Below are 23800 nucleotides of genomic sequence, written 5' to 3' on the forward strand. Positions count from 1 at the left end.
GGAATCTCCCCCTCCCTCCCGATTTCCCAGTCTAGCTCATACCACAATACTGTCCTGTGTTTCTTCTCCAAGTGGTAACCAATTTATGTGAATCCAGCCCGGGAGGTTGACGTATTGCTCAACAAATCATGAGATCTATGAAAATGGGGATGAATAAAGCACGATACAGTTCATCCCGGATAAATGGGTTACGCGACACACATTATAAGCTCGAGCCTAGCTCACAAGCTTATTGAATAAAATTTAGTCCAATCGCTTATATTGATGGGGAAATTCCTTAAATCGCAGGAATGTCCCCATCATCGCGCTTTTTCTGTGCTCTGCACATGCAATGCGGTTATTCGCCAACCTTCGATTCCAATAACGGTAGTTCGCGTTGTTTTCTTTTCTCCCATCCCGGCCACCGTACCAAAACAACAGCCATAGCCGAAGCAGACATAAGGCCGGAAGACAATGCGCGCCGGCGAATGGAAGAGAAAGCTCAAATGGAACGCATGCGCCAAAACGCCATTCCGGTGCTGGGCTCCCTGCACTGGGCGGGAATTCTGGAGATTCTGCGGCGGTAGCGCGCGCTTTTTCAATCCGGTTCTTTTACTTCTTTAAGTTTTGGTCGGCGGATCGCAGCCATGAGCCTCTGGGTGGACAAATACCGGCCGACCTCGCTCTGCAAAGTAGATTATCACCGAGAGCAGGCGGCGCAGCTTCGCAATCTGGTGAGAGGCGGAGGTGTTTGGGCTCTTTCCTATTTGGGGAGCAAGGAAGAGGAGAATTTACATCTCGTTGCATTTTATGCATCCCCGAGTGCATTTCTTTTTGCTCCTTCTCCCTCTTTAAACTTGCTTTAGTGACCATTGTACTCTACGGCTTTTGCTGCCTATTTCTTATCCGTTAGAAAATATTTTATTCTCTGGGACCACTTTTCAGTGGAAAACAGGGTTTTCGAAGCCACGAAGTGCTAATTAAAAGGTCTACATCTAATAAGAACATATGTAACAATGTGTTTGTACATGTATAGACAGAAATCTCCTGGTCGTCCTGTGGGATCATCTGTGCCGAGAAAAAGTCAAACGGAATGCAACCCTTTTGGGCCTCCTGGATTTGAAAGTGGCTTTGGATAGTCAGCCATGATTGTCCTTCCGGAGAGGCTGTCAGAATTGGCATATGGGGTCACTAGACTGCAATGGCTCCATTTCTACTTGGATGGCCATTTACATTCTATTGGATTAGTCAGCTTTGGGTCAATTCAGTTAAGGAGCTCTTTGGGGGCTCCATTTTAGACTTTATCTCTTTTAAGACTGACACGGAGCCTCTGGGAAAGCTAATCTGGGGATGTGGGCTGAAGTGCCATCGTTATGCAGATGATGCACAGCTCTGCTTCTCATGTTCATCTAACACCAATGAGATGGCTGGTGTTTGGAAACAGTACTTGGGCAGACTAATGGACCAGATGAGGTCCAATCAACCAAACCTCAATCTGGGCACTATGGATGTACTGTTTGTAGGTAGTGCATCTGTCCAGCTGAATGGTGCCTGTATTTGTTCTAAAGCAGGGGTGAGGAACTACGGCCCTTTTATGACTTGTGCACTCCAACTCCCAGAATTCCTGAGCCAGCCATTCCTACTGGATCAGGAATTCTGGGAGTTGAAGTGCACAAGTCATAAAAGAACCATAGTTCCCCACCTCTGTTCTAAAGGAGCAAGTTCATAATTGGAGAATGCTTCTAGTTCCATTGCTGTCACTGGTAAAACGCACTCTATACCACCAAGGCTACCTGTATCTATAGTGATTTGACCTGATGAGAAGCAACCTTTCAACAGTCATGTTCTGGTAATTTCCTGGATGGATTATTGCAGTACACGGGGCTACCTTTGGAATAAAAAATCTGGGACTTAACAGAATAACAGAGTTGGAAGGGACCTTGGAGGTCTTATAGTCCAACCCATTGCCCAAGCAGGAGACCTTAAGCCATCCTGGACAAATGGCTGTCCAATCTCTTCTTGAAAACCTCCAGTGATGAAGTACTCACTCTCAGGAAATTTCTCCTTCGTTCTGGATTGGATGTCTCTTTGATAAGTTTCCATCCATTACTTCTTGTCTTGCCCTCTGATGCTTTGGCGAATAGGTTGTTCCCTTTTTCTTTGTGGCAGCCTCTCAAATATTGGAGATATGCTCCAATACTATCATGTCAGCTCTAGTCCTTTTCTTTGTTAGACTAGACATACCAGTCCCTGTTCATCGTACGTTTTAGCCTCTAGACCAGGGGTGTCAAACTGCCGGCCCACAGGCTGGAATGCATCATGCTAAAACAGCGCCCACCCCATTGCTGGCAATGGAAAAAAAGTCATGATACATCGCGACACATCACATAAAGTTGTGAGTTTGACACCCTTGTTCTAGACCCTTCATCTAAATTGTTTATGGCATTTTTGAAGAGTACTGGGCCTAAGACAGAACCTTGGGGTACCCCACTGCTTACTTCCCTCCATGTAGACATAGTTCCATTGAGGGTTACAAGCTGAGTGTGGTTTGTCATCCTGTTACGAATCTATCTGATAGCGATGCTGACTATCCCACATTTTTTTGTGTTACCAAGAAGAAGTAGGTTGTGGTCTACGGAGATCCCCAACCTTTTGGGCACCAGGGACTGGTTCCGTGGAGAAAGGATTTTCCGTGGACTGAAGGGTGTATGGTTTTGTGTGCTGCCTGCATCCCGCAGATGGGGCTTTGCTTGTTTGTGTGGACCAGTTGCTGGCTTGCCGTGGTCTGGCCCTGATCCATGGACCGGGGGTTGGGGACTCCTGGTCTACAGTACCTTGTCAAATGCCTTAATTCAAAATAGAGCAGCTAGACTGTTCTCTGGGACTAACTGATATAAGAATATTATGTCAGTATTTTACCATCTATACTAGCTGCCGGTCCATTTTGAGATACAGTTCAAAGGGCTGGTTTTGAGCTTTAAAGCGTAAACAGGACTAAGGTCCCTAAAGGAGAGCTTTCTCCCATAACTACCTATCCAACATGAAGACCACTAATGAGGCCATCCTCACCAAAAGGAGGAAAGTTTTATCTGTGATGACAGATGACTGTGATAGATCTATATGATATACAATCTGCCTTTTTTAATTGTTCCATGTGTGCATGTATGTGTATAGGCAATTATAACTGCTCAGAAGACAATGAAACAACCTGCAGAGCCTCAACCACCACTCTGCTCCAAGGCTTGGGAGAATAGCTACATTTTCAGTAGCTTTCTGAATGTCCTGGTGGTAGCTGTACAAGTGGTGGGAGATGCTGATCCAGAAGGAAGTAGCTGTGACTGAGAAGATGACACTTTTATCAAAGGGACCCGATTTTACTTCCCCAGCAGAAATAGTTGAATGTAGGTGATTCCGCAACATTCCTGAAATTTAAACTTACTGATCCTTGTTTCCAGGATCAACTCTAAATAGTTCTGCCTCATCTTTACAGATCAGCATTTCAGGTTCTTGAAGACATCAGGTCTTTCTGCAGTCTTTTCTGCTCCAGGCTAAACATATTCAGTGTCTCCAATCTTTCCTTAAAAGTTTTTCCTTCGGTTCCCCTTGTCATCTTGGTTGTTATCCTTTGGATACTCTCCAGTTTGTCAGTGTTCTTAAAATGCAGTACATGAAACTGGATGCAATAATGTAAACATCTGGTCAAATCTACATAATGCAGAATAAAAACAAAGAATTACATCATTTAATCTTGATGTAATCCTTCTGTTTGAGACAATCTAAAATTGTATTTTATTTTTATGTAATTGCATCGTACAGTTTATGTTTTGACTCACTAAGATTCTAAGATACTTTCTACATTTACCGCTATTCTGTATGGTCCCTCCATAGTATACTTATGTTCTTGATTTTTCTAATCTGTTACTATCTTTTTCATAAACAATGGGACTACCGTAACCTTTTTCCCTTCCTTTTACTTTTGTCACTGCCAAAATTCTTTTTGATGTTTTTAGTTTGCCTTTGTAAGCATAATTTCCTCTATGCCTTGAGGCTTTCTGGCTTGCTTTCCACAGAAAGTAAGGAAATATACTTGTAATATATTTCCTTGATAATTATAACCAACTACCATTTTTTTCATGTCTATATCCTGCTTAACTCTTAGATGAATTGAATGCTCTGCATTTGTTCCCAATTATTTCTTAAGTACCTCCCATTTTTTTCTGGTTGAAATGGTGTGCAACTGTATTTCCAGAACCTTGTTTTTGTCAAATTCCTAACATGCTTTGCCCTAGTTAGGAATAAATACTTCTCTATTTATTGACATGGCTTTCTTAAAATATTAAGTTTGTGTATGACTGCTCAATTTCTCTTTCTGCAATAGCTTGATTTTCTGCAATGATCTTGGTCATTGAGATGCTGTTCAGGTGTTCATGGACTAGGTGGGATGGGGTTGTTCAGGAATTTTACAAGATAAATAGTTACCAAAACCATCTGCATGCACATCTTAAATATTTATCTTAAAATCCTCAAGCTTGCCAAAATTTCAGTGCCTGTTTGTTTGTTTTTTTGCTTCATCCAGTTTGGGGTCACGTAGAGATGTTGAGGGTCCCAGGGCTATGCTTAGTAGTACTGATGTATGGACTAGCATTTATATTCTTAAGTATCCCAGCCATGTTCAGCATTTAGCGATGATTAATAACATTACCGTTCTACTGCAGAGAGCATGACTTGTGGATATATTTAGATCCAAGTCTTTGCCCGTTAGAAATAAAATGTTAGATCAATGCAGTATTAATGTTTTAATTCCCATATGCTTATTTCCCATTGGAATGTAAAAACTGAACTTTTATTTTGAACTACGGCCAATATGGTTAAATGATGGAACTATTTGAAGATGGGGATTTGCTTTACTTTATAGTTCAGATTTCGAACTTTCTGTAACATAAATCTCATAGTTTGGATTTTGAAAGTGCTCTTTATGTTTTAAGCTCAGCAAGGACATAAAATATTTTCTTAAAAGGTTTCTTTATGACTATTTGTACTATACTTAAGTTCTCGTTTATATTAGAAAGTATAAAGTTTTTGGATTGGAAGATAATACATTTTTGGCAGGCTTAAGTTATAGCATTACTCTTTGTAGCAGTTATTCACTACAGTTTGCCATTTGTTCCTCTCAGACGTGATTCTTTTTGATCCTAGATGGTATTTCAAATCTTGTTTATAGAGATGTGATACATCCCAGGATAACTGTTTATGCCTGACTTGATGCCTCTATACAAGATTGTATTGTGCCAAAGATGAAATAGGAACACATTGTATACTTCCAGAATAAAATTTGAAAGTGCTTTGTTGCAAAGCTAGGGATGAACTGAAACTGCTTTGGAATGAAAATAATTCATTTTAAACAAAACTCATTCTTAGCCTTTTCCGATCTAAGACAGATTGGAATGTAAGATCTAGTGAACCTAGTTTTAATTGAGTTTGATACAGCGGTCTGAAAATAAAAAGGCACAGTCCAAATCAAATAGTTTCAAAGTGTATCTTGTAGGGAGCTTATGATATTTGAAGTTCCTATTTTAAACCTAGTTTTCAGCTTACATTAAATTAAGGCTTGGTTAGCCATGAATTGTTGAATAAATGGCAAATAGTTGGGCTATAAAACATGCTAAAACAGAAATCTTGTTTTACAATTCGTAGTGGCTGGGTTCACAGAATTTATTAATCTAAGACAAAAAAAAACAGAAAAAAACCAACGCCATGTTTAATTTAGTTCTGAAGCCCAACATAATTTTGTCCTATAAATAAATTACCATGGGAATATAAGAGCCTGCATTATGGTAAAGCAGGCTATTGGTTCATTTAGGTTATCGTCAACTAAATTACCTAGAATTTACCTTAGCGTGTTAGATATGATTCTGGCTAATTTGGTTTAAAATGTAAATTCTGCTAATGAATTCTGGTTTCTCAGTTTTGCTATGTTCCAAATAATTTTGTGAGGTTCAGCTATTCTTTATATTGCTTCTTGAAAATGGACTTCATGCTGCAACTTAATATTACTTCAAACATTGGTTTGCATTCCATAAAAGTCCAAGAATATACTCATCCTGACATGCCAGGAATCTCTTGGGACTCACATTATATACTGACAACTCTCAATAATGGCATATCCTCTTGAACTCTATACAGATAGTCCTCAGCTTATAACCATTTGTTTAATTAACATTCAAAGTTACAATAGCACCGAAAAAATGACTTATGACCAGTTCTCACACTTATGATTATCGCAGTGTCCTCACAGTTACATGATCAAATTTGGATGCTTGGCAACAGGCATGTATTTATAATGGTTGCAACATCTCAAAGTCCTGGGGTTGTCCTAGGGAGCTTCTGACAAGCAAAATCAATGGGAGAAGCCACTTAACAACTGTAGTGATTTGCTTAACAACCATGGCAAAAAAAAGAGATCATAAAATGGGGCACGACTAACATAATATCTACCTTGGTTAGCAATGGAAATTTTGGGCTCAAAATTTGGGCTACCTGTATAAGTGTGTCCTTGTCTCATGAATAAACATCAGTAATCTTCAAGATATAATTGAAGCAATCTAAAGGCTTGGTGGAAATTATGTCTAGAATGCAACCACATTTTCTTTATCTTTGAAATCTAAACATAAAAGTAATATCTTCATGTATGCTCTGTTTGACAGGTTCAGTGTGGTGACTTTCCTCATCTGTTAGTTTATGGACCTTCGGGAGCTGGAAAGAAGACAAGAATAATGTGTTTACTAAAAGAGCTGTATGGTTCTGGAGTAGAAAAACTGAGGATTGAACATCAAACTATAACAGTAGGAAATATCTTAAAATAAATATTTTAAGTGTTTAAGAAAATTATATATAGAAGTCAAGCTTAGACATGGACTATTTTTAAAGTATTCTCTGCAGAGATAAATGAATTCATTTATCTACCCTTTTAGTGCTTGATGTTGGGAGTTGCAGTTCAGCAAAATTTGGATAACAATGGTCTTGTCAGGCCCAAAACCAAGAATGACACATAGCAATTATTCCAAGCTGAGGTCTTTGTTTCACACCTGTAGACAAAATCTTGCCAGACTAAACACTCTACTATCTGTACTACTATAAACTCTGTGAACTAGTAGAGAGGGACTGTCTTCTCTCTTTCTCTCAAACATGATCTCTGGGCTAAGTTGCCTCTTACTCTTCTGGAATCCACTCCTTCCTTCTGAGAATCCACCTCCTCACTGTATTCTATCACAGTGGTCTCCAACCTTTCCAGCTTTGTGGACCAGTGGGGGAGGAAGGGGATGGTTTCATGTGAGCAATGGACGAGCATGCATGTGTGCAGCTCCATTAATGGAAGTGGAAACATGCACGTCTGCCGCTCGCACAAATGGAGCTATGCACGTGCACTCGCCCACCCTTTGCGCGCACAAGTGGATCTGCATGCGCTGTCGCAAGCCACTTCCGCGACCCAGTTCTGAACGGGCAGTCCAGGCATTGGGGATCCCTGTTCTCTCACATCTTTTCCTAATGCCATATTGTTGAACTTAATGTTTTTCAGAATATGTGTGATTTTAATTCCCATAACTGCTGATTGTAATTACAGAAGTTGAAATCCAACACCCTGGAATATACTGCATTGGGCAATGCTGCCCTAAAGTCATCTATATAAGAGACTAATATAGATGGAGAGAGAGTAGTTTTGGTATTATCACTCTAAATATATTTGTTCAGCCATAAGGCTATTTATTTTGCTGTTAGATTTAAATCTCTGCTTTACTTTTTATGACACTCTGATTGTTTTATCTCTTGTATATAATATTTGCTTCTTCTTTTTGGTTTTGCATTGAGATTTTTTTTCAAATAAATTTCTGATTTTATATTGTTAGATTTTATGGCAGCTTTTGTTTTTGAAATGTCCAAAGCCTAGGAAATTTACTTGACAGACATCAAGTAATAAAGAGTAACTCAAGTGTTATATGAAATACAAAGCAAATATGCAGTTTCTAAATGTGCAGTCAGTTCCAAATGTGCACTTTCTAGTTTTTTTTTTCTTTTTCTTTTTTTTTTCTTTTAAATTTATATACCGCCCTATCTCCCTTGCGGGACTCAGGGCGGTGAACAGGCGATACTAAAAACCACGGTAATAAATAGTTTGTTTTAAAATCAAATTAAATAACGGGCCTGTTCTAAAAACACACCCGTAAAAAACCCCCACTGAAACATAATCAAGCTACGCCAGGCCAGCCGCACGGAATAGATGGGCCTTCAGGGCTCGGCGAAAAAGGCGCAGGTCTGCAACTGTACGTAGGTCGGGGGGTAGGTCATTCCAGAGGGTGTTTGCATTGGCAGTTAGGGCACATTTCATAGAAGTCATCGACCATGGAGTTGAATGGGATTTTGGAATTAGCAAAGCTATTTTCCTACTCCAGAATGTCAAATTCGCAACATCACATGACGTCACGCAACATATTGGACGGTTTTGCCATTGCCGGCAATGGGGTGAACGCAGCTTCTGGATGACGCATCTGGCCTGCAGTCCGGCAGTTTGACACCCCTGTCCTACTCAGTACAAAATGCAACTGTAACATTCTTGAGAAATGGCCATTTAACCTTCGCATGAGTTTTTCAAGAGAGTCCACTACATTTTATTCTCTTGTGAAACAGCTGTTTCCTGTAGGAAAATTTTTCTCTTGTTGATTTGAAATCTGTTTCTCCATAATTTAGCCCCTCTGTGCTCATGCTGTGTTGACCACTCACACCTTCCTTGAGTCTTGCCTTGCCTCCTGTGCATGCTTGCACACCTTTCCTAGGCCTCACCATGCTTCTCATGCACCTTCCCCGGGTCTTGCTGTACCTCTCCCACATCCTCATTCACCCCTTCATGCCTCTTCATTTAGCAGCAGCTACTTATCTGCTTGTTGGCCTGCTTGTGATCTGCTTGCAGCTTGCAACTTCCAACTTCCTGCTGGCTTCCCCACTGATTTTGTGGGGAAGCCGGTGGGCAGTGGCCTTGTCTAACGACCATGAGATTTGGTTAACTGCAGGAATTGCTGTTGTTAAATGATGTGGTTGCACTTTATGGCACATCACTTAGTGATGGCAATTCCTGTCCCATTTGCCATAATAAGTTGAGGGCTTCATATACCTCACTTTGTAAAAGCTGTTTTTAAAATGCAGTGCCCTAAACAAAATTGTGCTTCAATTAGTATCTGACAAATGCTGAAAGTAGTGGGATTGTTATTGTCTGAAAACTACCATTATAATGTAGCCTGTATTTGTCCTGCTAAACATGTTGCCTCTGCTACTGTAGGCTTTTGCTTTTACAGAAAATTTAGTTCGAGAATATTAATCTTTTTCAGTTGTATGATATTGGAAATAATTTGGCCCAGCATAGTCTAGATTATACTTTGTGCTGTTTCACTCTGAATCAGGAGTTATGATCAAGAGATCCGCTAGCTTTATTGTGCATTTGTTTATCAGTGGTTTCTCATAGTGATAATTTGATAAAAAGATTTTTTTTAAATGATGCCTCAGCAGTCAGAATGAATTCTTTTGCTTAGTTAGTAGCTTGGGGAGTAAAGCAACCATCAGTAAATACATTATTAAAGGGATTCCTTCTGTCATTTGGAATGATTTTCATTTTAATCAGGAAAATCAAAAGTGTCAATATTTAATAATTGGTGTGATTTGGAACCACGTATTTCAGTGTCTAAATCAAGGGTCCCCAACCTAACTGCTCCCTTTCCCTCCAGGCCACTAGCATGAAAATGTTGGTGACCTCTGATCTAAACCATTGCACAAAGTGAAAAAAGGTCTTCATTATAATTCCTCGTTTAGTTTAGCTTTTGCCATTTAACTACATTTTTTCAGTATTAAGTAATATACTATTATGGCAGCCTCCCCCATGTGCATTCCGATAGCTTTGGTCATTCAGTCCCAAGGGTGCCCACTGGGGAGAAAACTGCATTGAAGCATCCATTGTCTGTGTATCTAATGTGAAGTTTGATGGAAATTAACTTTGGAAGCTTATCTTCATTTTGGTTTGATCTGTCCTTGCTATTCCTCTAAGTCCCTTTTCTCACCCAACTCTAGAAGAACTTGGCAAACAGCTTTTTCATCCACTGAAGTTCGGAGGCAGTTTCAAAGTCAAGAGGGATATAATTAATGCAAGCAATAAAAAGCAGTGGAAAGGTTATCATTTTTCAAACTAAAATGGAACAAAAGGAAGAATTACTTTAAAGCATACCATGCTTAATATGTAACAATTAAAAAAAAACTACTGTTTTTTTCCCAATAATATGAGCTATATCTCATTAGTATTGATCTCCTAAAGTTCATCTTGCTTAATATCATTTTTTTTTCAGGCACCTTCTAAAAAGAAAATTGAAATCAGCACTATTGCAAGCAACTATCATCTTGAAGTTAATCCAAGGTATGTTTGTAATCAGCTCTGAATATCTAGTTTTTGGTGCAGGAAAATGCAGTGTTTAAAGAAAATGAAATTTTAGTTGTGGCTTTTATATATGTTGTGTGTCATGGTTCCGACAGATGAAACTCTTCAAAAGAACTTCGAGGCATTGTTTATCTTAAAGAATCTTTTATTCGAGAAACAAAGTATCGGCTTTACATAATTACAGCCAAAAACTGAATTCCCTCCCCTGGGCACAAAGTAACAAAGCACAATTCCCTCCTCCAATTGACAGTCATAAATCACAAGCTCGGGCTTTCTCCCCAGCTCTCCAGCCCGCCAAATCTTTATCAACTGGGTGCAATAACCTTGGATTCCCACAGCTGAGTTATTATTGTTATGACTAACTGGACTCTCATCCACATTCCGCCTCCCAGCATCAACTAACTCTAAAAGCAAAAGAGTAAAATGGCTGCATTTCCGTCTGTTGTCAAAGCAAGAACATCCAACTTTAGCAGCATTGACATCGTGGCTTTTATAAATGGTGCAGTTGATTAATATTGTATTACATGATACTTATTTCATATTAAAAAGTTAATTCTAATATAGAAGGTATTAAATTTTATAGATTAAAATTCTCAGTAATGTTGAAGTAACAGGAAAAAATATTTGGAAGAATGGAAAACAAAGATATACTGTACACTGTGTACACTGTATAAAATAAATTATTGTAACTTAATTTGCACATAAAAATATGTTGTATGAACAGCATAAATAAATAAAAATAAATAATATAAATAAAATGTATTTAGACAAAAAATATTTAATTTACTTACAGTTATACATTTTTATTGCAAATGGAGCTACAGCCTATTGAAATTTAAAGAATATAGTCTATTTAGGAAAATTATGCAGGAAAAACTAACTGCAATCATCACTGTAGTGAAGCAAAAAAAGTTGTGAATTTTATTTTTCAGTACATCTGACATTTTTGAAAGTAAGTAGTTTTCAGGAGAAGAAATGAGAAAATGGGAAAACAAGGCATAATGCATATTAAAATGTCCAATCTGACAGTTTCTTTGAAACTAAAGAGATCTGCTGTATAGTTGTAAGTCTCTGAGATATTCCATCTGCTAAGTTGTTAGTGACAGCCGTATCATTGGTCTATACATTTACAGTCCCTGCTTATGTAAGAACTTCATAACAGAAAGAGTTCTATGTGCATTTTCTTGGGAGTAAGCACCACTGAGAGAGTCAGTTTCGTGTTCTCTTTTAGGCCCCAGGCTAAAAACAGGAGATCATGAGTCTAGTCCTGCCTTAGCACAAGGCCAACTGGGTGACTTTGGCCAAGTCACTGCCTCTTAGTCCTAGGAAGAAGGCAGTGGCACTTGCAAAATCTTGTCAAGAAAATTGCAAGAATTTGCTCTGACAGTTGCTAGAAATCAATACTGACTCAAAGGCACCCGTCCCCACCAAAACCTTATTGATCTCCTTACAATTTTATTTTGCATAAATGTGAATATGAGGAAATTCGACTCTGTTGCTGAATTTCGACTCTGAGCATTCTATTAGTTATACTTTTTGGGGATTATGGAAGTTGTAGAAAAACCTTTTTTTTAAAAAGATATTGTTTTGTATTAACTTTTAGTGATGCAGGGAACAACGACCGAGTTGTAATACAGGAGTTGCTGAAGACAGTTGCACAGTCACAGCAACTTGAGACAAATACTCAACGTGAATTTAAAGGTCTGTACATAAATTGTGCAATGGTGTGCAAGTTATTTTTTACAAACCTATTTAGTGTTGTATTTCCTAAGAAGAATTCTTTGGAGAAATTGATTATGTGTAATAGTTATACAGTAGTGTGTAAAATACCACTCACATTCATTAAACATTATTCACACATCCAACCACGCTTCAGATTTAAAAAGGATAATTCTGCATACATAAACATAAATTTAAAAGACCAATAAGTTATTACAGTTCCTTCGCTTCATAGCTTATAAACCAAAGGAAAACCTTCCAAAGATGACAAAACAGGGATCATGAACAACATCTAGTATAAGGATTTCAAAAACCACAGTATAGGAGAAATAGGTAGAAGATTTGCAGAATGCATCCTCAAATATCATTTGGCAGTCAGAAGACATGATGAAAGATGTCTGGATAAGGAAAATGGTGAACTACACATCACCAAAACAGTGGAAACCATGCTGTCCTAACAATTGATGGATTGGCAGTAAGCTTATCTTTTTGGATAAGTCGAGGATGAGAGATCACCTACTTGTGTTTTGGACAGTTCCTCCTGAGTACGAGGAGATGAAGGAAACCATAAAATTCTCAGCTATAATAGAACCTCTAAGGCTTGATCACCTCATTTTCTATTCATCGTTGAAATTACAATTATTTTACAATTAAAAGGTCTGCTAAACCACAAATTTGAAAAACTATCTGATAAGTAAAAGTTCATTCCAAATAGAAGAAAAGTTGGATAGCAGTTTAAAAAACTGAAGAAATATAAAACAAATGTCAAAAAGCTGAATAAAAATTTAAGAAAGTTTTAAATGGATTAAGGAACCAGACAAATTTGGAATATTAGGACTTTTGAAAGATTGAGTAAATTCTGACAGCAATAATCTTTGCACCAGTAGATGGATTTTTTTGAAAATGATTATAAAGAAGAAGCAGAAGATGTGACAGACAAAAATGTGGAAGAATTTATGGATAAGGTGAGGAAGGGATACAAATCCTAACTCATAGGAAAATATTGGAAAATAAAGAAATTGAGGATTAATAGAGTGGGAATAAAAATGACAAATAAAGAGATGAAAATTTTCTGGGAAAACCCGTTTTTTAATTACAAATGAAAGTTTCTAAAATCTTTGAAAAAAATTGAGAAGGAAGAAAGTGCATGGAAATTTAATCCTCTGACAGCAACTTGATGAACTAAAGATTAAAATTGTTGGGAGCAAAAGAAAGGAATATAAAATTGGCTAAAATATGGAGTATTTTATAAAATCATGGAAACCCTTTTTGCCAACATTGGTGAGTTCTGGGTTTATGAATAGATGGAGAGGCTATGAGAATTCATGAACCGTGTATGTAATCTCATAGGGGATAGGGAACTGTTAATTTGCCTATAGTTGAAGGACGATCAGGAGCTGCTTTTTTTCTATTTCTTTTTCATTTTTCTATCTCTTTTTTGCACTTGTTTTTCTTATATTCTATTCTTCCAATCTTAGTTTGTACTATCTTTTAAGATTATAAAACTTTTTAATAAAAATTATTTTTTTTAAAAATGACACAATGAAACACTAGTAATTTCAAAGCACCCAAATATGTTCAATCACAATTTAACTGGGAAGCTATCAAGATTTTAGATCAAACCAAACTTAAGAATACAAGAGAATTCCTAGAAGCTTGGCAATCTGCCTAATTAACAGTCAACTGACATATAGAGATAAACAACAACCTAAGGTCAGAAGAAAGGGTGGGGACAAATAGACCAGAATACATCCTTTCTTCCAGCACTTAATCACTACAGTAAAGACTAAAAAACAGTTAAGGAAAAAACAATACTACCTATCAACACATCCTACCCAAATCCAAGCAAGGCTGATTCCACTACCTGCTATATATGTATAGGCAGCCAATAAACTTCACTTCCACCATGTCAGAGCACTGATGACCTTCCTCAAGAGTCTGTAGCTATTTACTTGGTGCTGTAATTTTGTATCTTTAGCAATATATGTAATGCAGATTCTTTTGGGAGGATGTCATTCTCATTGGGAAGATAAATATGATGGACTACCATGTGTTCAGAATATTTACAGAAACTGAGATGAAAAACAAATTCTCAATCTCCATAAATGCATGTGGGAGAAAGATGATAGTTTTCTGAATAGGAAGGCTTAATCCTGGCTACTGAATTCAGATATACTAAAAGTAAATTAAGATAATATGCTATGAGAGTATAACTAAAAGTTATTGCTCATTTATTTTTAGTGGTGCTGTTGACGGAAGTGGACAAGCTTACAAAGGATGCCCAGCATGCATTGAGAAGAACAATGGAAAAGTATATGGCTACCTGTAGATTAATTCTTTGTTGCAATTCTACATCAAAAGTCATTGCACCCATCAGGAGTAGATGCCTTGCAGTACGAATCCCTGCTCCAAATATTGAAGATGTAAGTTCATGATGAAGATGAATTGCTTTCCAGATTCTTTTCCCAGTATTATTTGATGCAAATTTGGCAATCTTTGTTTACTGTCTTTCTCTGAACTATTTATGCTTATCCAATTAGCCTATATTTAACATTGTTGCTAAATGTGAATGTAATTTTTACAACTTAGATTCATGCTTAATTTACTTTCTTCAAAGTCATGGAGATGAATGTAATATTTTTTGGAAAGGCCTGGAATGGAAGGATTCAGTCTGTGAAGAAGGAATGTGGTGAGGTCCTAGAGGCAGAACAGTAGTTCAAAGTGGCAGGGAATACACTTCTCGTTTGTTAACACCATTCTTATAAATCTTCACGAGAGCATAGTCAACCAACTTTATCTCTAAAATAGAGGGATCTAAACTGTCAGATAGTATATGCTGGTAGAATCTACCTGGCCCTCCCAACCGATTTCTCTGATGTTAAATTTTGTGCCAGGTTGAAATGTTCCTTGATTAAATTCTATCTGGCATTTGCCAGTTTTGAATCTGTTAGTTGGTGATCTTTGGCTTATGATAAATAGGACTGATTGATTCAGAAATTTACAGCATTGCCAACTGGAGTGCTTACAATATTTCTGTATCTCTTGTATTATAAAAGGTTCAGGGTATAATTAGTTTCTGTAAACCAGACGCACTGAAAACAGGTATAGCAGAAGAGATCACCCTTAGGGCTTCTGATTTAAGGTATATGTGAGAGAAGGCAAAAAAGAAATACTTGACTGGATCCAGTAGATGTAGTTCAGATAATCGGTACTTCATTGCAAATTTCTCCAAACTGATATCCTTCTTAAATAGGGACTTTCCTCTTTGTTTACTCCTGCATCAACTAATGCAGTGACATGCAAGCTTTTATAAAACAAATGTTTGCAAAACTAATGTTTGTCTTATCAAATATTTAGATCTGTACCATTTTGTCAAATGTTTGCAAGAAGGAAGGCCTGACTCTTCCTCAAGATTTGGCTCAGAGAATTGCTGAAAAATCTGGGAGGAATCTCAGAAAGGCTCTTCTGATGTGTGAGGCATGCAGAGTGCAGCAGTAAGTTTTTTTTTAATGGATATGGAGACGAATAAGCAGCACCAAGTTAATCTTAGCAAGTCTTTACTACTTGTCTCGCAGGCTTCCTTTTACGCCTGATCAAGACATTTCTGAGGCTGATTGGGAAGTATATCTGAGAGAAACAGCCAATGCTATTGTCAGTCAGCAGACACCCCAGAGGTAAGTTAGTGCAGCAAATAATAAATGACATTGATAAATGTCAGGTTGCAAAGTACAACACATACGTTTTCTGACACTGAAGGTTTACATTGATGATTTTAATACTGTGATCTTTTAAAAGATGACTGTAACTAGATTTAAAACTTATAAGGGGTTTTGTGTGCATGTGTATTTGTGCTACATAATCATAAAACAGTTTATAATAGATGCATTCAAAATAAGACATGCCCTGGCAGTCTCCAAGAACTGGATATGATTGAATGTAAGAAAAAAAAACCTAGATTTTGGGCCCACGTTTCAAGAAAGCTTCAGAAAAAGTGGAACAATTTCAGAGAAGGGCAAAAAGAATGGTTGGAAGCATGAAATTATGTCCTATAAAGCAGCCGCTCCCAATCTTTTCTATACCCCGCACCTCTAGAATGCTTCTGATATATTCTCGCACCCCTCACAAATGTTTGAAATAATGAATTATGCATATACGCTATAATTTTGAAACTTCTAAACCCATGTTTTTGAACCCCCTGGAATATTGGCTCGTACCCCTGGTTGGGAACCCCTGCTATAAAGGAATTGAAAGAACAGGACATTTTGCCCTAAGAAAATACAGTTGGGGAAATAGGAATATAAAAGCACACATCAAATATCTGTCAAACAGAAGACTGAGACCTGTTCTCTCATTCATAGTGCAGGATGGGCGATAATTTGTTTAAGATACAGAAAAGCAGATTGATGTAGAACATAAATCCTAATGGTCAAAGCAGTTGAACAGTGAGAAGTTGTGGGCTCTCTTTTGTTGGAAGAGCACAAGCAGGATTAGCTAGCCATCTGTTGAGGATGCTTTAACTCCTATTCCTGAACTGAGCAAAGGCCTGAAGCACTTTTCAATACTATGATTATATGAAAATACAATGGTGCATTAGCCTAGTCAGCATACTAATTATACACTCCCTGTTTTACATTTTTCAAATCTGGAGCATACATGAACAAATTATTTAAATTTATTTTTTACTCTTCTTTGACTTGTTTGATAAAACCTGTTCAAATCCTGGATACCAGCCTAGACTGTGCTCCCATAACTCTGGTGCAGTTGCGTTTAACAATATGTGCAAGCACTTTTTTTGTATATAAGTTCAATATATAGCATGTAGTTTTCCCAAGAAAATGTAAAATAAAAAAAAATCAGAAGTGGAACAGGCTTCACAATAAGGCTACCCAGGGTGCTGGTGGGTTCCCTTTTGTTGGGTGTGCTCAAAGGAATCATCCACCAGGGATGCTTTAACTGAGATGGACAGTCTGAATTGCTGCCCTAATTATAAGATTGTGCTGTTATAATAGTGTATCAGTGAGCAATGTCAATCCTGGTGACTTAATGGCCTTTGCTCATTTCAAATATAACCATTTTGAAAATGAATTGCTTACAGAGTACGCTTTTTAATTTTCTAATACTGTTTTCATGCAGACTTGAGGGAACTCTTTTTGGAAAGAATGAACAATAAACAGTGGGCTCCATTGATATAAAGGCTAATCTTATATTATACATTTTCCTATGTTTTAAGCAGCTAAAAGACTGTAGATAACAATATCTAGTAATTTCTCTTAGCAACAGTAGTTGCTTTAATGCTACTAGTTCTGTATATTTTCTTACTCAAATATATCAATACATGTTTCTGCTAGGTTACTTCATGAGATCTTTTGTCTTGGGCTGATTTGAGTATTTCATTTCTTTTCCAACTTGTTAGAACCCTTTTTGCTTCTGGCAGGTTCAACAGATGGATTCATAGTAGTGGCCAATCTCAGAACTGCTACATTTAATTAAGCTATTGTAAAACAAGCTTGCTTGTTTGGAGCAATGAAGAACCTCTATCTAGAAATGACAAAAATGACAAGGGCAGGTTTTTTCTCTCGCTGCTGATCCCCTTTCATAGAACAAAAGAAGTGTGGTCTGTTTGCCATATGTTTGTGTGGTGGTATATATATTGTATTTGGAGAAAAGATTGACAGCATTTATAATTAATTTGGAGAGTTTGAATTCTTTTTGATGTAAATGGGGGATACTGTGAGTCACATCTTCTGCCCTTTTCCATTAAAACTTTATAATAGTCCCCATTATTGTTTAATGTTGATGTCATGCTTTAGTAGAAAAAGAAAACATGTGAATTGATTATAGCTAGATTTTCTTCCATGTGAACTTTATTTTGAGCTTTTATATATGTGACTTTAGGCAGTTGATTAAATGCTTGCTTAGGACTTTTTTGTGTGTTTTTAATGCTTAAAAACAGACTTTTCCTGTTCAGCAATCACTCTGGTCTAAGAACATCAACTTTAGATAGCTATTTGCCTATTTAAAAAAGATTCAGCAACAAAAAATAGATTCTCTTTGATTCAGTTTTTATGATATATATCAGTTTTTCCCCACCCTGGTTTTCTCTAAAACTGTTTGGATTACAGCTTTCAGAACTGTAGCTAGCATATCAGGCTGAGAAAAGATTTAATAGGTGGTCCTTGAGTTACGATCATTTGTTTAGCAACTGTTTGAAGTTAATGGCAGTGCTGAAAAAAGTGATTTTATGACTGGTCTTCACATTTATGACTGTCATAGTGTCCCCATAGTCGTGTGATCAGAATTTGGGTGGTTGGCAACTCACATGTTGCAGTGTCCCAGGGTCATGTGATTACCATTTGTGACCTTCCCAGGGGGCTACCGATAATCTAAGTCAGTGCAGGAAACCAGATTCACAATAATCACGGCAAAAAAGATAGTAAAATTGGATACAATTCATTTAACAACTGCTTCCTTTAGTGACAGAAGTATCCATCAAATTGTGGTTGTAGGTCAATGATATAAATTTTGTTAAAGGCATTAGCAGCTCATGAAAGCTTATGCTACTAGCCTCCTGATTTTTTTTTATCACCGTAGACATTGCTTCCCCCCCCCTGTAATATAGGGATCCATTGTTTGGCACTGATTTAGGAAGCATTTGTATTGGAGAAATCATGAAAAGTGGTTATATTGAACTCCAAAAACAAGTCTCATTTTGTCACCCTCGTGCAGTTTTCTTACAGTGTATTAGCGTAAAGATTCTTAAGTTATGATCCCAGAGGGCTTTGCAGAAATTCCTTAAAACCGCCAAGATCATTGTTGTTGTTGCTAAAAGAGACTGAAGCCATCTTGACTGGAGGCTGAATTTTTGAGCCTGTGATAGGGAACTACTTGAAGTGTTTATTTCCCTCCCTAAATGATTACATGGGCACTGTGATTTTCATCATGCAGTGTAAGATTCAGTTGTGGTAATGCTGAAAATTTTTAAAAACATTAAAATCACTGTAATTTTCATTCTAGAACAAACCTTTTTACCACTTAAATATTGCATTCAATCCACTCTAATTGTATTTTATTCTTTCCTCTCCAGTAGGAAAAAAAATAAAATGATCCTTTCAGAAATGAAAGACCAAAAAGAAACATTGGAGTTGTGAGCAAAAAATACATTTATTAGGCATAAAAATGTATTTCAAGAAATATAAGAATGCAGAACATTGTAATCTAGGGGAAGTTTAATTTCTTATATGCTTTTAAAAGAAGGGAGGAACACATGCAATCCCTGAGTAGAATTTTATTTCTTAATAATTGAATTATTATAGCTATTATCTTTTAAAATTAGATTTTGAGATAGAGTGTGAAGGCTAGACAATAAAGGTTATTACATAAAAATTGGTTGAATAAGTTAAAACCTTTTGGAAACTTGAAAGTTAAATTGCAGCTTGATAATTTAATTTTATTCCAATAGACTACTTGAAGTCCGTGGGCGGCTTTATGAACTTTTAACTCATTGTATTCCTGCAGAGATTATAATAAAGGTAACTACTTTATTGATTCCTATTTGGTTTACTAATTGAAGGTAACGTTAATTAGAGCTGGGAAGCAAGAAGGTTTAGAATAGACGTTGAGCATTTTTTTTATATCTTGAAAGAATTATTGATATTCTTCTTGTGTCAAATCAGGTTTTGCTATTAAAGTTGAAAAAATATGGATAATTGTAAAAAACTATTAATTATTTCTTAGCTTTCTTCAACCAAGAATCCATATGTTGGAGTACACATTCCATAGTCCATTCTAGGAATATACAGATTGTGGACTATGAGAGTTGTAATTCAGTAGACTTGAAGAAAGTTAAACTGGGCAAAGTTATGGAAATTTCAGAACATGCAGTACATATGCATTTACTGTGCCTTTTCTTTTTGAGCTAAGCAACATTGTTCAAATAGTAAAAATTAAGTAATAAATAAAATAAATGTATAAAAGGAAAGAAAACTAAATCAAATTTATATTAATGTCATTCATAAAACCTTTCCATACCATTCTATTACTTCAAACCATCCTTGCTTCTAACAATTCCATAAACTAATTTATAAATTGCCCTTGTTCCTACTGCTTGCTTTCTGACAATTTCATTCATTAAAAATGCATAACTTTTTCTGCTTTCATCGCCGTACATTCAAACATCCTGCATATATTTGTTTTACAATTTAGTATTCATTCATTATTTCTATGTGATCAAGTCATCTTAGGGTTCTTTAACACTATTCTCTCAACTTTTGTTATTTAATTCTTTCATCATCATCCATTCATCCTTGGGACCAATGAATGTTGACTTTTACTGATCATTATAGCTTTAATCAACTTTATAGAACTCTTTTTAATAAGATCAAATAATAGATTAAATTACCAACTTAAATCATACCTGTTCTACATATAGTATGCTCTGCTAATGATAAGTGTATATCACAAGCACAAAGCTGAAGACCCCAGCCTGAAGATGACGAGTGGGACCTCGTCGAAACGTCGCCAAGATACTCTCAATCTTACAGGGGAAAAGACCCGAATACGCCAAGACCTGCATATATGTGTGTGTGTGTGTGCGTGTGTGTGAATTTTGAAACATTTTGGCCAATGTACCACAATTTAATCAAAGTCAGTTTTATTCCAAGCATTTCATTTGTTTCATACATTCAGAAGAATATAATTATCCACCTCTGAACTACTACTGTTTCTCATCTATTTTAGGGCCTTCTGTCTGAACTTCTGAACAACTGTGATGGGCAACTAAAAGGAGAGGTTGCACAAATGGCAGCTTTCTATGAGCACCGATTACAACTGGGCAACAAAGCTATTTATCACTTGGAAGCATTTGTAGCCAAATTCATGGCCCTTTATAAAAAATTTATGGAAGATGGGCTTGAAGCTATGATGTTCTAATGCATAGTTTTGAGAATACTCATCATTTATTATTCTGAACTGCATGAACTGCAGACCACAAGAGTTTTACTGTATCCAGGCAATAAAATCAAAATTGTTGAATTTCAGTGATTCTGTCATTAGTAACTTTTCAAAGCAGTTCAATTATTATGTGAAAAATAACTTTTATCTTGGAAGCAGAGCAGCATCCAGAATGCTTTTTTGAGAAGTAACCCATGTGGCCTTTTTCATTGTTCCGTTTAATGTCTTAATTTAGCCCCTGGGGGGGGGGGGAACTGCATTATTTAACAAAAGTATCAATTTTCTTTCTTAAGTGTTATATTGCTACTTTAATTTTGTTAAGGACCAAAAAGATATGTGAAATCTGATAGGGTTGTAAACACCTTATGGACCAGATAGCTTCAGCCATTCACAAAATATATCCCTAGAAGAGAGCATGCTAGATTGCCAATATAATCTCCAGAAAGAAGAAATGTGTGCTTTGCCCTTGTCCCAGGTTTTTTCTATGTAGGAGATAGGAAAAAAAATGTAATTTTAAAACTAAGGCACAACTTAGGAGAAACTGTGAACCGAAACTGGGAAAAGCACAGGATTCAATTTTTCCTCCCCAATTTCTGATTAAAGTTTGGCTGTTTTACTATCTCCTGATTTTATTTTTCTGTACAAGTTGAGAAATTGTGTATAAATTCAAATTTATTCAAAATTTAGACTTGTTCATGCAATAATAATACTTTTCTGTTTAGGCATAAGGTCATATCAGAATACAAAATAGAAAAGATAATAGACCATATACAATAAAATAAAGTACAAGGCAGAACTAAAAGAAAATGCAGGTCATATTCTGTATCATCCCTATTATTTATTCCAACCATACCCTCATAGGCAGTTCTCAGCTAAAAGGCCATGTTATATGTAACACTTGGGTTCTGACCACACATGAAATATGTTGTTCTAATTAATAGATCTCATTAGCTGCTCATGTAATGTGTGATCCAAGATATTGACAGCTTTCTTTACTATAAACTTGGCGTTCAAATAATATAAGCTATTTCCTCCATCTTTGGAGCTCCACAAATACATTCATGATGAGGAATTTCGGTTAAATCTTCCATATTTAATTATCGTGTTTAGCTGTTCAAATCTCACATAAGTAAATACACTCATAAGATGCTTGGATATTTTTGAACTTAAATATTTTTCAATTTGGAGGGTGTGTTTCTGGTGTCTCATTCATTTTGACATATTGGCCTTCCTGAAGTTAACTATATCTCTTTGAACTTCTGTATGCAAAATTATTTGTGCAGCAGACAGTTGGATAAGAAACAGAGATCACAATTCTTGATACAGTTTGTGTGTTTTACTGCCTAAGAGGTCTCTAACTGAGATTTAGTCTGTTCTGTCCGACAGTTTTGGAAGTCTGTCAGTTCCCATAGAATTGATTCTGTAACAATAATTATATGCCTTAATTTTTAACAAAGTACATAAATTCCTAACTCAGCTCTAAATGCAGCAGTTGAAGTACTTTTATCCACACCCAAAATATTCAGATTGTGATAATGTTACATGTTTTAAGTCCCAAACCTCAGCTTCATTAAAGAGAATAGGAGCCAATAATAATATTTTTGTTATTTTTTTCTGTTATATTGTAATGTTATAATAATTTGAAAAGCTTTCCAGCATCTCTTTATGGTGATCTGTATTTTGACATTAGAGTTTCAGTGTCTGCTTCTCCCATTACCCCCCTCCTACCCCAAAATCAATTAGACATTTATACTGGGCAGGTAGCCTACTGGGAATTCGTTATTGCAGCTTTGAAGGTTGGTCAGATAGAGATGTCTCAGGGAGGACCCATTCTTCCATCAGGTCAAGGTTCAGGTCCTGTTCCATGCTAGAGGTCTATTTCCAAATTCTGTATGGACCACAACACTCCAAAGAACACAGCTGGTTCAAGCTAGATGTATATGGGGCTCAAGAATTAATGTCAAGCATACTTTAGGCGGCAACAGACTAAATGTTTTTCTCTTGCAAAGAAGAAATATCTCCCTCTAAAGTCAAGAAATATAGCACTTGTCTTTCTTGTCACGGAATGCAGCGAGAGAGACAGACCACAATGGCTTGAAGGCAGAGTACTGTAGGAACCATCTGTCTTTATAAAGCTATAAATAGATGTTTGCCTCTTCAGACAGAAACCTTGGGCCACAAAGTGCTTTAAATTGTTATACTGGGAGCCTTACAAGTCTTTTGACTTGTCTTTTGACTCCATCTCATGTGACTGAGAATGGTAATTGGAAGTATCTTTCTGGAAACCTGAAAATTTCATAATATTTAGAGGGGCAGAAGATTAAGACAGTATCTTATTGAGCTGTGCTTTTTTTCTTAAATGAGGAATTTGTTAAATTACATTTTCTTCATTGTAAATGTTCAAGAAAAATGGCTCACCTACAGGTCCTATTCATAAAATAGTTACTACAGTAGCTGTGGTTAATTAGAAAAGATCAATTGACAAGAAGACTAAAATGTATAAGGTTGTTTCCTGTCACATTATCTAGCGCCCAGGGATAGGTGATCAGCCCCTAGCTTTTGATTGTCTTATCTTACCTCAAAATAGAGGTATAAGTGAGCATGATTATAAACAACACAGTGAGCTGTAGCTACTCATACTTTTTCATTTCTAAAAAGCAAAAAGGGGCTATGCCAAATGAT

General features: G+C 36.6%; 1 protein-coding gene across 1 annotated transcript; it reads left to right on the forward strand.

Annotated features, from left to right (window-relative positions):
- The first annotated feature begins 468 nt into the window (after window positions 1-468).
- On the forward strand, window positions 469-21191 carry RFC3 (replication factor C subunit 3). Its single transcript, XM_015815237.1, has 9 exons — window positions 469-713; window positions 6684-6821; window positions 10362-10429; window positions 12054-12151; window positions 14411-14592; window positions 15527-15663; window positions 15745-15843; window positions 19629-19698; window positions 20906-21191. The coding sequence occupies exons 1-9, from the start codon at window positions 627-629 to the stop codon at window positions 21095-21097; spliced, it is 1071 nt and encodes a 356-aa protein (XP_015670723.1). The 5' UTR covers window positions 469-626; the 3' UTR covers window positions 21098-21191.
- Window positions 21192-23800: the final 2609 nt, after the last annotated feature.

Source organism: Protobothrops mucrosquamatus, unplaced genomic scaffold, assembly GCF_001527695.2.
Source record: "Protobothrops mucrosquamatus isolate PMUCROS unplaced genomic scaffold, P.Mucros_1.0 scaffold327, whole genome shotgun sequence".
Taxonomy (NCBI): domain Eukaryota; kingdom Metazoa; phylum Chordata; class Lepidosauria; order Squamata; family Viperidae; genus Protobothrops; species Protobothrops mucrosquamatus.